The sequence below is a fragment of the Protopterus annectens genome, chromosome 11.part0, assembly GCF_019279795.1.
Source record: "Protopterus annectens isolate FY-2018-M chromosome 11.part0, PAN1.0, whole genome shotgun sequence".
Classification (NCBI taxonomy): Eukaryota; Metazoa; Chordata; order Ceratodontiformes; family Protopteridae; genus Protopterus; species Protopterus annectens.
In genome coordinates, this window is record NC_056745.1 from 1,445,756,128 (window position 1) to 1,445,772,267 (window position 16,140).

The following is a 16,140-nucleotide window of genomic DNA, read 5'->3' on the forward strand; positions in this document are numbered from 1 at the left end:
ATTGTTAACTGAGTAAGAGGAGGCTGGCTGCAATTATCATTTTAACCCGTGGCTGCAGAGGCAATAACACCTTTTTAAAACATCAATGATGCATGAAGTAATTTCATACATATTGATTTTATACAAGATGTTGACATTGCATTATTCAGAGATCAGACTTACAACTACTATAGTACAGAACACTGACAGAAATGTAATGTTTAATACAAAACAAATGAATAATTTTCAGAAGTGCTGTCTTAAGATGGATGTCCAGCCATTGTTGAATCAAGAGCATTTGTATTCCTTTGTAAGAAGTTAAATCAGAATCTTCTTAAATGAATCAAATTTCCACAGTTTTCTGCTGTTTTAGGAAAGGAAATTCCAAGCTGCAGGTACGATCCTTGAAAGTGTTTTTTTCTCCTCTTACTTTAGCAAGGTGTAGCCTTACCAGTATAATTGCACTATCTTCATATTAGCCTAGGGAAGAGTAAGCTATCTGGAGTGGTGTATGGTCACTAGGGGTGCATAGTTGGAGAAACGTAATAGTTTGTAAGTAAAGCAGTGTAGTAACAGTGTCACTCTGACATTTATTCTTAACTAATTGACTGTTGTATTGCAAGGCAGTGGTGTCCCTAGGGCCATCCAAGAATATGAATTTGCATATATTTTTACAGGTGTTTGAATAGCTCATGACATATCTACTCACTGCCACTTGCTCAAAATTGTGAGTGCTCAAGCTCCCACTAGGCCAGTCTTCCATTTCTACACAGCCCGTCCCCATGCCTTACCCTACAAAACTACATAGCCCTAACAGAACCTAAATTCCATCCCTATAACTTCCACCCAATTCCCATCTTAACTCCTTGGTTCCCTACCCTAAACCTCCACTCCCCCTCCCTAACCCTAAGTTCTCTGATCACTCACTAAAACTAAAACTCTACCCTCTCCCACTTAACATAAATTTCCAGATTGCAAACCTAGCCCTAAAACTTTCTACCTGCACTCTAAACTTAAAGCCCATTTCCCACCACCTTACCATAAATCTCCCATCCTGCTCCATAACCCTAAAATCAACCTCCTGTTTCCTAAGTCTAAAATATGTCTTCCTTAATTGTAAAGTCACTTTTCTGTTCCCTCTCTACAGCTGATTGCCCAAATTCCTATTCTAGTCTAAGTGTGAGCAGCTGTCCATGCAAGCTACAAGACAGTCCCTGGCTTTGAGACAATGTTTTTGAGTTCTTGGGGCACTAACACTTATAGTGAACCCCATATTTACAGATAAGTGAAGGGTATCTGGGTTCTGAGAAGAGTACAGTGTGAATAAGTGTAAGTAATACTCTGTTCTGGGAATTGTCTTGGTTAATACACTTTTTTTGTGATTCTTTAAAAAATAAGGTACAGTTTTTATAAGCTAGTCTTAAATGGTACAGAGCTAGATTTTTAATATTTTGCTTATGTGCTAAGCAAGTTCAAATTTGTACCTGTGTTACTTTAGGTACCTTTCTTTTGCTATTATTGGTATAGCTTTTTACAAAAAAAGGAAGACGTTATTGGCTAAAGGTAAGAAGAACAATACACAGAAACATGGAGCCCTTGTCATTAAATTATGCAAGAATGAAAGAGGTCTCATCATTAAATTATGCAAGAAACTCAGCTGTGTCCACTCTGGAAAGGAAGTCCATCTATATTGGGCAGCTCATAAATAAGGGATTTGCTTCTATATGCAAGGACGTCATTGTCTCACTTTACTCAGTCCTCATTAACCCAATCAATTAGTATAATGCTGTTTTGACATGAATCTACCCAGGTGCATGCAACAACTGGAATGCCCATAGAGCTAAATTGCAAAAAGGATACAAAGCCTAATCAATATGTCTACATGGACTGTCTCAAGGCATTATCACTTATTCAGTTTCTTGCAGGCTGCTAAGAAGTGACCTGTGTCTAGCATACAAGGCATCCTCTGACCTATTACTGATGGACTTATTTCACAACCGCTAGTCAAATGGTATCAGAAATATTCAATCCAGGGACCTAAACAACATCTGCAACATTAACAGAATAGTTTGGACTGAGACAAGTGTATCTAATAATTATCAATAGAGTAATATACAAATATATATCTTGGACAGGATTAGGTGAATCTAAACTGCAGTATGGATAGGTCAATTTTAAGTACCAAATGGAATAATTGACTTGGCTTAAAATGTCCTGCAAGGGCATTTAGCCCACTAATAACCTATGAATATGTGAACCTACATAGATCAAAATATGGAAGAAAGATGGGTAGAGTTTGGTTTTCTGTGTGGTACCAGACACTATAGTGGCTGTTTTTTTATTGCTGGGTGCATTCGGTTAGTCAGGTCCATACTGAAGTGAAGTTCTTTGGAGCTTTTCTTGTAGTATTGAAATTGTGCTGTCAGCGCTATGAGGTCATCTACATAAAGTGTTTAATTTAGATTGGGCAGGTCAAGTGGCAGATTGTTAAAATAATAATGAGGATAGCAGGAGATCTACTGCTGAATCCTGATGTAGCCTGCTGAAAAATATACATTTGTAATGCGTTTTGACATGCTTGGCTATAAATGTTATGTTATCATGGAAAGCCAAGAACTGTTTAAGAGCATAGTAGTACAATATAGCTGACTGATTCAAAAGTACATTTTCAGTTTATAAACAGAGCTGCAGTTAGCGTTACTCTGTCTATTGTTTCACAGATGTAACTTTGTACAGTAAATATGGCTGTATCAGTATTATATTTGTTACAGAAACCATGTTGATTGTTGGAAGCAGTTTATACTTCACAATTTATTCTTCTGTTGGTTGCAGACCATTTTTCCCAGTATTTTTGCCACAGGGGAAAGAATGTGCATTGGTCTATGAACAGCTACAGAAGTAGGGTTGCTAGGTTTGGTGAATGGGGCAATTGTGGCATGTGCTCAGAAGTCAGGAATGATGTCTTTGGTACTTGTTAAGTTGCAGATGTGCTGTAATCATTTGTAAATATGTTTTTCAGATGTTTTAGTAAATTTAGGGTGTAGTAATGAGTAAATGTCTGACTTAATGTCAACATTCAGTTTCTCTTTCAGCATCAAAGAGATTGTTTTAAAGTAAAATGCTGGAAATTAACAGTTTAAATAAGGAGATAGAATTTGTAACAGCGGTTGTTCGGGGGTTGGGTTAAGTATCAGGCTTGGGTGCTGAGGAAATAAGGCTTTTAATATCATTAAAAAGGCTAGACTTTATTGAGACTTAATTATTCAGTGTGATCATTCCTTTTAGTATTTTGCAGAATTGTTTTAGTGAGCAAATAAAGAATTATTTTTTTTAACATAAGAAGCTTTTGCAGCATTTACAGAAATGCGTGCTTGTTGCATCAGGTCAAAATAGGTATTGATATTCTTCAATTGGTCTGTCATACAGTTTTCCGAAGGGAGATTGTGTTGTTATAAGCTTTTTTGATTCCAAAATTAACCACTGTTATTTTGTGTCTCTAAGTCTTGTTTATCTTTAAAGAGAATATTCTATTTTGTATAGGTTCAGGTTAACATCTGGAAGATATTGAGGGCAGTTTTTAGATTGATATAATTGTAATTAATAGATAAACTAATTAATTATCTGTACTGGCAAAGAAATGATGTGATCAGTTGACTGCTGGTTAACAACATTCTGAAGTAAATTTAGCTCTTTAGTTAATGACATGTTTAAGCATTTGTGCCTTGATTTCAAGTAGCAATTTAAAATCTAATCTAATGAACCAGGGGTGTGAAAACTAACCATTTCAGAGTCGCCCCAGCTGTAGTAACTTTAAGACTACATCCAAGTAAATGCTGCTGCTAAAAGCATTCATGCTGGAAGGCTTATTTCATTCCATCTGATGCTTTAGCGCCTTTTGCAATAGCAAAGAGTGCCAAGATGTCAAGCTGTCTCCTGTCAGCTGAATAAAAACACAAGAGTAAGAGTTGTACTTAACAGTGTGTCAGTTACTGCTACTCAGTCAAGTGTGACTTCCCCTTATTAAAGCTTGAGTGAATATATGTACTAGATGGATTCCTGGGCTTTGTCTGTATAACTGTGTATTTCAAACAAAGAGGTTGTGGTATTGAAGAAAGGGGCAACACATGGACAGTTAAAGTATTGAACAAAACACTCAGAAAAAAAATGGTTGGAGTACATCTGTCCTAATCCTGTGTTCTGGTGCTAGTGAATATTTCATTCACTTGATAAATAATTATTTAGCTTGTATCTGTTTACAGGCTGTAGAACTAAAGTATGTTTGCCTTAAGAAGTGGCAACACAGGACTATCATAATGTTACAATTCAAGGTGTTGAAGCCAGCCTCACCTAAGCAGTAAAATTATATTTTCTCAAATCAAAGCCTAGGCTTTAAGCCTAGTTTTATTAATTCCTAAAAGCATCATCTCTAAGCTCAGTTACAACCACAAAACAGAATGTGAAAGTTATGATTCAGCATTGTGCAAGTCACAGGGAATTTTCAAATCATTGTGATTGAGTATTTTCCTTAGCATGTTAGAGTGCCAAGATGCGGATATTTGCCTTTTTTTCCTCCAATGGGAAACTCATAAATAGTCCTCCATTCAGAAGTCCTGAAGAGTATTGTAATGATTTATGCTACTCTATGGGTGCCTTGTTTGTCACAATATTTCACACCCTTAGGCATTTGTTTTTGTCATTTGAGAGGGAAGGAGAACTGATCTTTGCTTTACCTTCCTGCAGGCAGCATTTGACTTGTACAAATGGAAAAGGCAGAGGAAAGCTTCATCCTCTCAGCTGCTATGAGTTAACAACAATGCTATGATTTCTGCTGTCAGATTTTTGCCTTGCTCCTTCTATATGTATTAATTTTCTTTTTAGCTCTAGACTTTGTTAAGGATGCTTAAGGTTGCATGCATTATTAAATAGTCAAACTAAGGCTAAACAAAGTTTATGTTTTCTTATTACTGACTGTGTTACCTATTACATAAAAAATCCATTTTTAAAAACAAGAAAGTGTTGCACATTCAGAATTTAAAATGCCAGTGATTTGATTGTTTAATGCTCAGAGATTGAGAGATATGATTCCGAATGCACGATCATTGAAATTCATAACTCCTACCAATAAATGGATGATGTGCAAACCACAAGTACCTGACAAGTAAGGACACAACAGCATCGTGTCCATTTGTCAAGACAATGTTGGGCATCCAAGGATCCCACCATGTACTAGTACCTATAAAATACAACTATCAAGTCACAGCTGTGTTCCAGCAACATAGTGAGTCAACATACCATCACCTTCTGATGCATAAATACTTGATTCAGTTTAAGATTCTAAAATGTCTTCTGAACGTAGTAAGAATGTTTCCAATATGCTATATTTTCCTTTTCTGTTTTAACCTTTTATTGTATAGTTATGCATTTTTTTTTACTTAATGGTTGATTGAATTTAATTATCATTGATGTTCTGGGTGCTTATGTTAGTAAAACCTTATTATAGAATGACCCCCCATTAATATTACAAACCATGTATGCTGATTGGTCAGCGTGCACATTATAAATCAGACTTATACTAATGGAAAAAGGTCCAGTCACCCGGACTGTTTCCATTAGTATAATTTTTTTTTTTTTTACAGCAGCAGAGAACGCAAGATCTCCGTTGCTGTTTAGACACTGTCTCGCTATGTTAAACTCCTTTAACGTAGCCAGACAATTTGTAGAAAGCAACGGAGATCTTGCTTTTTCAATTGCTTCCACCTACAGCTCTGATGTACTGCATACGCATATACATGCGCAGTACATCAGAACTGCTGCAGAATACCAGACAGCTACGGAAGGGCAGCAAGGAGGCATTATGCAATGCCATTATTTAAGAAAAGTAAGTTTTTTTTTTCTTAAATAATGTCATTGTATAATAGCAATAACCCACGCCTGGGTGTGGGTAATGCTGTATTTACCCACGGTTGTCTTTGTTTGGCCACTCGGGCTTCGCCCTTGTGACCAAACCACACCAACTGTGGGTAAATCTAGCATTACCCACACCCAGGCGTGGGTTATTGCTATATTATACCATGATTAAATTTCTTCATATGTAAAACTGAGAGGACAGTAAAAGAACAAATTAATGAACATATTTATGACATTAAGAGACAAAATATTAAGATTGCACTTTTTAAGCACACTTTGGATTGTGCTACTTTTTACGACATTTAGATTCACTATTTTGGAATAGCCAGACAAGAAGGAGACTATGAGAGGACACCACTGAGTATAGGGAATTCATTTTGTAGCTAAAATTAAATGTGTTTAAATGCTTTTGTACTTCCAGGAATCAATGACAACATTTCTTTTAATAGTGTCCTGACAATTAAGAGCCGCCAAGTTTTAATCCTACTTGCCAAATCTTTTGGTGTTATACAGGCATCACACTTATTACTTTCATTCTTAAGCAGTAGTTAATTATTTAATGAGTAATGGGATTTTTACCTTTTAAATACTCTGTCTGGTTGTATTGTTTCAGTTCTGAGGAAATCATTTTAAATTTTGGACAACAGCACTAAACTTGTGATGAAATTCAGCTGAACTTGGTTGGTATAGATGAAAAGGAAATGTACCTGTCCCTTTTGTCTGAGCTGGTGTGACATCAGAACTAATATACTTTGTGATTGTGGGTGTGTGGGGGTTCAGACCCCTTTTGTAAAAACATGTACTTTTTAATTATTTTTATGCTCATTAACTGACAACCAAGTAGTGGTATGATCATCTCCAGCAGGCCGTGGTCATTGCATTACAGTTCAGTGACGGAAGCAGGACCATCTGTCGACTGGTGGCAGTGTGTCCAACAACAGATGCAAGTTCTTAGATGCCATAAAATGTGCTTCTGGCCAATTTTATATAAAAAACACATACTACAGTTCTATTTAAAAAAATTAGAAACAGTGAGAATTATCAATATATGTTAAGTGTAAATAGTTATAAAGAATCTGCAATGTCACTTTTGAGAGGTATGATTGTTTAATAAGCATGAATGTGCGGAGCAGCAGCTAATGCTTATTTATCATTGCACACACTGGCTAAGTACAGATAATTCAAACTGTGTTAGTATAGCGTTCTTATTTGTAGCTATAAGTGAATTCTGACAGCTAATTTGGTACAGTCGCATTCAAATCAGTTTTCCTATGGTACATCTTTCAGAAAGAATTGCACTATTTATTAGCATTAATAGATTCATTTTTGTAAGCCTTGAGGCTAATGAAATACTTATTGTAAGAGTTTTTTCTGAGTCTGAAAATGAGTATTATATATTTCAAATGCAGTTTGAAGTTTAAAGGAGAGTGTTATTCGAGATTGAGTCTTTTCCTCCGGTTTGGTCTTTTTGTCAGAGTGCCAGCACTTTGTATTTGGATTGCTGACATTTCAATATGAAGCCGGTTCAGATCTTTCTAAATTCCTAGTAGTTCAACGTCAGCTTTATATTAAGTACCTTTAAGTAGGCACTATGTGAACAAGGAAGAACAATAAAACACTCATAGTTTATAATAAAAGACAACAAATGTCCTAAAGGGCAAAGGGGCAATAGCAATTATTTATTTATTTCTTGGTGGACTAGTCCATGGACCATTTGCAGGTGTGATTCAGGCACATTAACAATGAAAATAATTTCCAAAGAACATTACATACACTGAATTATAGACATATAGTATTTATCTAATATTTTAGAAAATTAAGTCATTTTTTTCGGAAGACGCCAGGTACATATTTAAAACTGCCTTAGGGTGGCAGATTGTAGGACATGAGATGGTATATACCAGGCTAAAAACTGTTTAGATGGGGCAACTCATATAAGATAGACAGGTAAACCAAAGCTGGCAAGACTAGATTTTAAAAACTGACATGCGACTGAAGAAGCAGACAGCCCATGCTACACAGAATTGCTGCAATATAGTGATGATAAGAACCTTACGTAATTCAACAAAAATAAAGAAATGTTTTAATTATTATTATTATTATTGTAGCCAAACAGTATAGAGTACATTACAAGAACTAGTGCATTTATTAAATAATGTCCCGGCTAGTTTTGCCATCAAACCTTTTCAAGTTATCATACTTAATATAACCACTAATTTCATGGTAATTAATGCATAAGTGTCATAGGTCACTTCAGTAAAAACAAAATTATGTGCAGTTTTAAACAGCAAAATACTTTTCTGAAGTCAGTATACTAATGATTTGGTCCCATTTTTTATTGATATTAAAATATATATAGGCATGTGTGTGCGTGCATGTGTGTGTGTGTGTGTGTGTGTGTGTGTGTGTGTGTGTGTGTGTGTGTGTGTGTGTGTGTGTGTGTGTGTGTGTGTGTGTGTACGGGTGTATAATTTCTCATAGAATGGACACAGCATCAACATCTGGTTGACATTATTTGTTCAACAGAAATCAATAAGTCACAGGTAGGGGAATATTTCCTTTCCCCAGTATTGTGCAATGACCTATGAGTTGATATATTTAATTAGCAGAGGGGTTAGGGGCAAGGACTCTGAGATTATGTCTCAGTTAATACATACTAGGCTATCACGTTTTTTTGTTCACAAATTCACCACTGTCCTCCAAAGTCTAAAATTCCAGTCCAAAAGACATAGTCTTGGAATCTGGCCCACAGATGTAACCCTGTTTATAGATAGGCCTTACACCAAAGTAAGTCACTTAAACCGAGAACAAGTCTTTTGGGATCAGTGCAGGCTTACACGAGTAAGTCACTTACACTGAGAGCAAGTCATTTGGGCTCAGACCCAATGATATTGCAAGTTTTTGTCTGAGTAACTTTTCATATTATACTATTAATGAAACACAGAAGGTATACACTTTGGGGGACCATATGAAAGCAGAAAATAATAAATATTTATTATGACATCATATACATCAGATCAGATGTACAATCCATTATAGGAGTGCTGGACACAATGCTGCTGGCAGAAGTATCTTTTTAATATTGAGTAAAATGCTTTCTTACACTGTTTCACATCAAAGAGAATCTACCTAAGGAACTGCATAAATATTAACTAATGTCTTCATTTTCAAAGGTCCTTTTCATTGGAGACTCTACCAACAGAGGGATCATGTACTACCTAATTGAGAGAGTGAATGATACCCTACAGGAGTGGGATAAGGAACATGGTACTAAGCTATATCCCAATGTGAATGGAAGAAGGACTTTTGTCAGTTATTCATATTATCCACAATTCTGGCTTGATTTTAAGGAAAAGCCTACATTTGAAAACTCCTTGGAACAGCTTATACAAAGGTAATGCTTGTTTAATGTTCCTTTATTTGTTATATATATAATCTATAAACTAGTTTAAAGTGAGTTTTTATTGTACTGATGTGTTTATATTCCTAGCACTTAAAGAAAAAATAAATAATATAGATGTATGCTCTGTGAATACTTTTCCTATGCTTTGTTGAGCAGACATTTACTGCACTGTTTTATATTATTTGCTTTGGTATCTGTCAGCCTTACTTACTTACTGTGGCGCAAATAGTGGAAATAAATTTTAGATAGGTAAACACATTTTTCAAATGCATAGAAAGCAAACTGTATCTGGTAATCAAAGATCCACCTCTTTTGTAAAAGCCACAAAAGTAGCTCCAGCTTGGTTAGAGTGAACTTTCACTTTCTGTGCTTGGAATGTTATAAGGCTCCTGTCTTCATAGAAGTATCAACCTGTTGTGATGCTGACCAGCCTCATTTCATACCTGCAGGGTATATGCTGGTTAATTTTTCAGACATTGACGAAACAATCTGCAGAGTCAGTGTCACACTGCCACCTGTTACTGCTAGTGACACGCTATCCCCTGTCAGAAAACCACCTGTTACAATCTGCACTACACTACCACCTATTTCTGTCAGTGCCACACTACTACCTGCTGCTATCCATGCCACACTGATGCCTGTTACAGCTAGTGCCATGCTATCACCTGTTATTATCCATTTCACACTATCACTTGTCACTGATAGTGCCACGCTATCCCCTGTTACTATCCATGCCACACTACCACCTGTCACTGCTAGTGCCACGCTATCACCTGTTACTATCTATGCCACACTACTGTCTGTTATGGCTAGTGCCACACTATCTCCTGTTACTATCCATGCCACACTACCACTTGTTACTGCTAGTGCCATACTATCACCTGTTACTATCCATGCCACACTACCGCCTGTTACGGCTAGTGCCATGCTATCCCCTGTTACTATCCATGCCACACTACCACCTGTTACTGCTAGTGCCATGCTATCCCCTGTTAATATCTATGCCACACTACCACCTGTTACAGCTAGTCCCATGCTACCCCTGTTACTATCCATGCCACACTACCTCTTGTTACTGCTAATGCCATGCTATCCCCTGTTACTATCCATGCCACACTGCCACCTGTTACTATCTATGTCACACTACCACCTGTTACAGCTAGTGCCACGCTATCCCCTGTTACTATCCATGCCACACTACCACATGTTTCTGTCAGAGCCACACTACCACCTGCTGCTATCCATGCTACACTATGTACTGCATCTGTCAGTGCACTCTCAGTGTCACACTACCCCTTCTTACTATCAGTGCAAGGTTTGATGGCAAATGCAATTGCATATGTTACAAGATGGTATTGTACTAAAGAGATGAGTGATCAGGGTGATAGATGGCCAATCACACCCCCCAACACTTTGCTGTTGGGGTAGTTGCCTCTCTTGCCCCACCCTAGCTATACTACTGGTGCCACACTACCACTTTTTACTATCAGTGCTGCAGGGTCAACTCTTTCTGTCAGTGTCATTGTTCCATGCTACCACTCATTACTATCTGTGTTGCAATGCCTCCTGTTTCTGTCAGTTCCACATTACTATCTTTTTTTGTCAATGCCACACTACGATCTTTTTCTTTTAGCACCACACTATCCCTGTTTTAGTGTGTATGACACTACTGTCTGTTTCTGTCAGCAGCACACTACCAGCTGTTTTTGTCAGTGCCACACTACCACCTGTTTTTGTCAGTGTCATGCTACCATCTTTTTCTGTGCAGGAGTGGTGCATTGATCTCTTCTGAGAAGTCCAGTTCCTTCTACTGGGCATATGAAAACAGCCTAAAGGAAGAGAGCCATGGGAAACTGAAAGACACCCCCTTGAGAACCAAAGCTAACAGAAATAAGTAAGACTGACAAGCAGGTAGAGAAAATTATTGACAAGTAATATGGCAGGTAGGTTTTAATTCTACCTATAAATGTTGATGAAAAGGTGGAGAATAAAACAAGAAAATATGAAAAAATTTGAAAACTTGGAATAGATATTATATAAACATATACATTAAATTGTTTCACAACAGCTTCAATAATGAAGTTGTATCCTGTTATAGGTAGCTGGAAAGTCAGTGTACCAGGTTACAGAGGAAGAAGAAACTGAGGCAGGAATAAAGAATGGGAGAGAGAGAGAAAGAAAGAGATGAAAGGAAAGAAAAAAATAAAGAAAGGAAGAATGGAATATTTGTTTGTGTCTTTCGGCTTTTCCTGGTTAGGGGTCGCCACGGCGGAACTCCGGTCCGCTAATGATTGGCAGTAGATTTTTACATACTGGCTTGCCGGGCCTAACGCACAACCTTCAACGAAGGAACGCCCATTCACGCATGTTGCTACACAGAAGACGCTCTAACTGAGAATCGAACAGGCAACGTCTAACTGTGAGGCGACAACGCTACCGCAGCACCACCACTGCAGTATAAAGGAAGAATGGAATATAAAGTAAAAAAAAATGTATAGAGTGCAGGGCACTATCCATGTACATTACTAATACTATAAAGTCTTTAGGGCTTCAGGTGTGATGGGAAAACTAAGGAAATATTGTTCACCATAGAGCAATGGAGCTAAACAACAATGCATATGCAAGTGATTAACAGGCTTATAACACAAAAGAAGGAAATGAATGGGGAACTCCTGGAAAACATGAAAGACATGCTACCTAATAGTTAGGTTCTTCTACTACAAGTTGTCTTTTATCATTGCTGCAGCTTTCATTTACTTTAGAACTGACCATTTCTTTACAGCTAGAAATGCCGGCATTTGTTCACACGAACTGTTTTTATTCATACATATATTTTTGTGGTTGTTGATTCTTAGATATGTAAGGAGCCATTGTGGGATTGTAGGCATAACAAAGTACTATACAGATTTGTTAGTCAGGAAGTAAGCAGGAGAAAAGCTGTACGATATTCTACTGAGGAGAAGGATAGCCAGGGAATAGATTGGAATTTAAATTAAATAAAATAAGTAATATTCTTAGATGTACTATGAATGTATTATAAAAGAAGGGAAGGCTGTTTGGATGGTGGCCACATATACACAGACAGGAATTTTAGTGCAAACTGTAATCAGGGAGGGTAAGATACTTTAGGTTTACATCAGGATATAATTAAAAAAAAGGAATTTGTAGCACTCAGAAAGTAGTGGGAGGGAGTGCAAAATGGTATAAGAACCCTGCATAAGTACTGAAGGAGCCATTTTCAGCAGATGCTCGGATAGAAGCGCCAGTACGATGTAATACACCATTGACAATGACATCTAACATAGATACTCCATACTTAAGCATGGGATGTGGTAGTCTTATACATGGAGAGCAGGAAATCAGTAGTGGCATTATATACAAACAGGCATGTTCTTCTAATGGCAGATGTTCGCTACATTATTGATACAGTACGTAGACATATTGTAGGTTGTAATTTTATGCGGTTACTCTGTTTCAGATGGGATAATGAGTTTGGCAAGGAGAGTTGTTAGCGAAGAGAAGAATGCGTCAATCAGTTAAAGATCATTCGTAGCGCCATGATTTGGGTCAGTGTATTTTTACTTGAAGCTTGAAAGACTTTAGTGGTGATTCTTGTGTAACTGTTAGGAGAATGCAGTTCCAGCTTTTGTGTACTATGTGAGATTGCAGGATACAAGTCACAGGGACTATCAGAAGAGAGCAGAGTTCTCATTTTAAGACTATATTAGGTTTGTTACAGATAGACTGTCATTTGGTTTATATAATAGCTTATGGACAGTAGGGAATTGAGAATATATGAGCTGGTGGATAGTTTGAGCCACTGGAGGTATCTGACTGCTAGGCAGTGATGTGATCTATGGGTGACTTTAATGCTGAGGGAAATATTCTGCTCATTAACACATAACTGACATGGTTTATTTTCATTTTGTAATTCATTGTTATTCCCTTCTTATACTTAACAACTTCAGACATACATACTTCACTGGACAGAAGGATGACAAAACCACATTCCAGGCTCTGGAAGAACTCAGAAATCTGTAGGTGGTTTTGGCATGCAGGTAGATAGCATTCATTCCACCATAGTAAGTAGGATTTAGAAGAAGCTGGTAGCATACTAGAAGCATTTATTACTAGGTCACACAACACTGCTGATGATGCCAGAGAACAGGAGGACAATAAAAGCAGTCCACTACACAAAAGTGGCACTTAACATTAAGTGTACAACTAAAGGCCAGTCAGCCTTATGTCATCTCATTTCAGAAGTACAAAACATACCCCAGGATTCATGAATGGACAGTTTATGTGAAGGAACAGTGTAGGAGCTCCTGCATGGAAAATGGCTGCCGAACGATCCAGGAAAGTGCCGTTTTCATGTGCACGAGCGGCCCTACACTGTTCCTGCATGGAAAGCCATGAGGAATGGAAATCACCTCATTTGCTGGTAAAAAAAACATGCAAATGAGGTGATTTTGTGATCCATGAAGGTGGCCGGACTCTGTGCAGGAACAGCATCAGAGCAAAAATGTATTCAGTTAGTAACTGAATACATTTCTGCATCTGAGCAAATGGATGCAGGACAACTCATGGAAAGCATGTAGTACAGTCAAACACAAATGCCAGTGGCCAAATATAAGGCCATTGGCATTAATAATAGTTTATTTTTTTTTTATAAAATTAAACTTTTTTTTTTTTTTGCCGATCACAGCCATTTAAGCTTAGGGCAGTGGTGCCCAAACGGGATTGTGCCGAAAATAAAAAAAAAAATGTGAAAAGTCAATTTTAAGATAATTTTCCATTTTGCCATTATAGTCAATGGCATGCAGAATGTAAGCAATACCAGGGAGCACTGGGTGTCAAGAGGAAAGGGTCGGTGTTAGTGCAGTAACTAATGACCTGCACACTGGGGTATGCAAATGAGGGGAGTTATACTGAAACACAGATTTCCTCAAAGTGTCAGCTTGTACCTAACCATGTAGGTGCGGCAATACAACAGTGCAAGTATAAGAGCTGAATGACTTCATAAGTGGGTGTGTCATGCTTGCTGTAAGTTCATCAGAGCTCTGTGGCCCGTGTATGCCCTTACCTAAGCACAGATAAGGAAGGGGGTGTGTCAGATGTGTCTGTGCAGTGTATACATAGCCTAAACGGGTGTACACACCATGCACCAGGTTTTCAACAACAAAAAAAAGGAAACGGCAGCACTGTTTACATTTGGGCACTGGGTAGGCGTGGCGCACCTCGGGGCTTAAATAGGGAGGAACTGGGAAGGGGAAACAGAAGTAGGAAGGCAATCAAGGAGAACTAGCAAAGCTTGCAGTTGGAATGTATCAGAATCAGCCAATTACACATGCAGCAGCCCAGCACACTAATATAAACTATGCAAACACCCTACAGACTGTTTCCCCACAAATGTTACACCACTGGTGTACACAAACAGGGGATTTTTAACTGGAAAAACTAACTAAAAATGTTAGAGGCTGCTGCTGCTTTACTCCATCATTATGTAGATAGAGACTGAGGGTGGTGAGGAGGAGAATGCTGACAACCGACCCACAGTGAGGAGGAAGAGAAGAGTGTACAGACCCAAGGTAACCTACCAGGGCCTACATGAGCTAGAGATAGTAGAGCACTATAAGGTGGACAGGGACATTCTACAGCAAATTGTTGAGCTGTACCAGCCACGCCTTACACACAGAACAAATAGAGGGGAACCCATCCCAGAGGATACCAAGGTATGTCTAGGCTTAAGAATACTAGCCACAGGTACCTTCCACAGACCAACTGGAGATATCATGGGGGTCTCACAGGCATCAGCATCCAGGGTACTCCACCAGTTCCTGGATGCCATGACACAACATGCTAATGAGCACATATAGTTCCACACCACCCGTGAGGTGCTGACCACACGTATGGGTCTCTTCCACCGTATAGCAGAATACCCTGAGGTAGTTAGTGTTATAGACTGCATGCAGATCCACATCAAAGCACCACCTGGTGAGTGGGGCAGGGTCTACCTAAACCATAAGGCCTTCCCTTCCATCAACTGCCAGGTCGTGTTCGATGCCCAGGGCATTATCATGAATGTGTGTGCTGGTAGCCCTGGAAGCTATCATAACTCCCACATCTGCCATTGCTCACAGCTGTATCAGGCATTTGCCATGGGGGACATCCCCATATGGCCATCTAGTGGGGGATGCTGGGTATGCACTTGAGCTGTGGCTGATGAAAACCATCAGAAATGCACACACACCCGAACAAGAACACCATAATGAGGCACACGCACAGACCAGGATAATTGTAGAGTGTGTGTTTGGGATGCTCTCACAGTTCCGCTGCCTTGACATATCCAGTGGAGCCTTGCAGTGCTCTCCAGCTACATGTACACAAATGTTTATAGTATGTGTCATGCTACACAATATGATCCTGCGGAAACAGCTGCAGCAGGAACAGCATGGGGCAGGGCCACGCAGCCCCTCACCATTGCCAAGGCCAGCACAGGCACAGAGGGACTCGGAGGAGGAACATCCTGAGCCTGCCCCTGTAGGCAGAAGGAGACATGCACAGTATGCCCAGGACTTGGCAAAGAGGCAATGCATAGCACACACACTGACACTGTAGGGACCGAGGGACTGATACCTCTCGCTGACTCGCACATACAGTAAAAGGGATGCCAAACATGATACTACCTGAGCTTTACCATGTACAGGGAGTGTACTATGTACATCCAACATAGTCAGCCCTCCAGCACTGTCCTCAATACTGGCCCAGCAACAAGGTAAGTCACCCTTCCTATCAATTACTGAATGGAGTAGTATGTTCTCATACTTGTATGTATGATATGGATGCAAGCA

The 16,140-nt window shown here is 38.8% G+C and overlaps 1 protein-coding gene across 1 annotated transcript in view; it reads left to right on the forward strand.

The window, feature by feature from the left end:
- CPED1 (cadherin like and PC-esterase domain containing 1) overlaps positions 1-16,140 on the forward strand; it is a 2,422,552-nt gene that overhangs the window by 1,973,597 nt on the left and 432,815 nt on the right. The window contains exon 19 of the mRNA XM_044087326.1: positions 9,060-9,280. Within this exon, the coding sequence (XP_043943261.1) occupies positions 9,060-9,280 (221 nt within the window). The remainder of the gene's footprint in view (positions 1-9,059; positions 9,281-16,140) is intronic.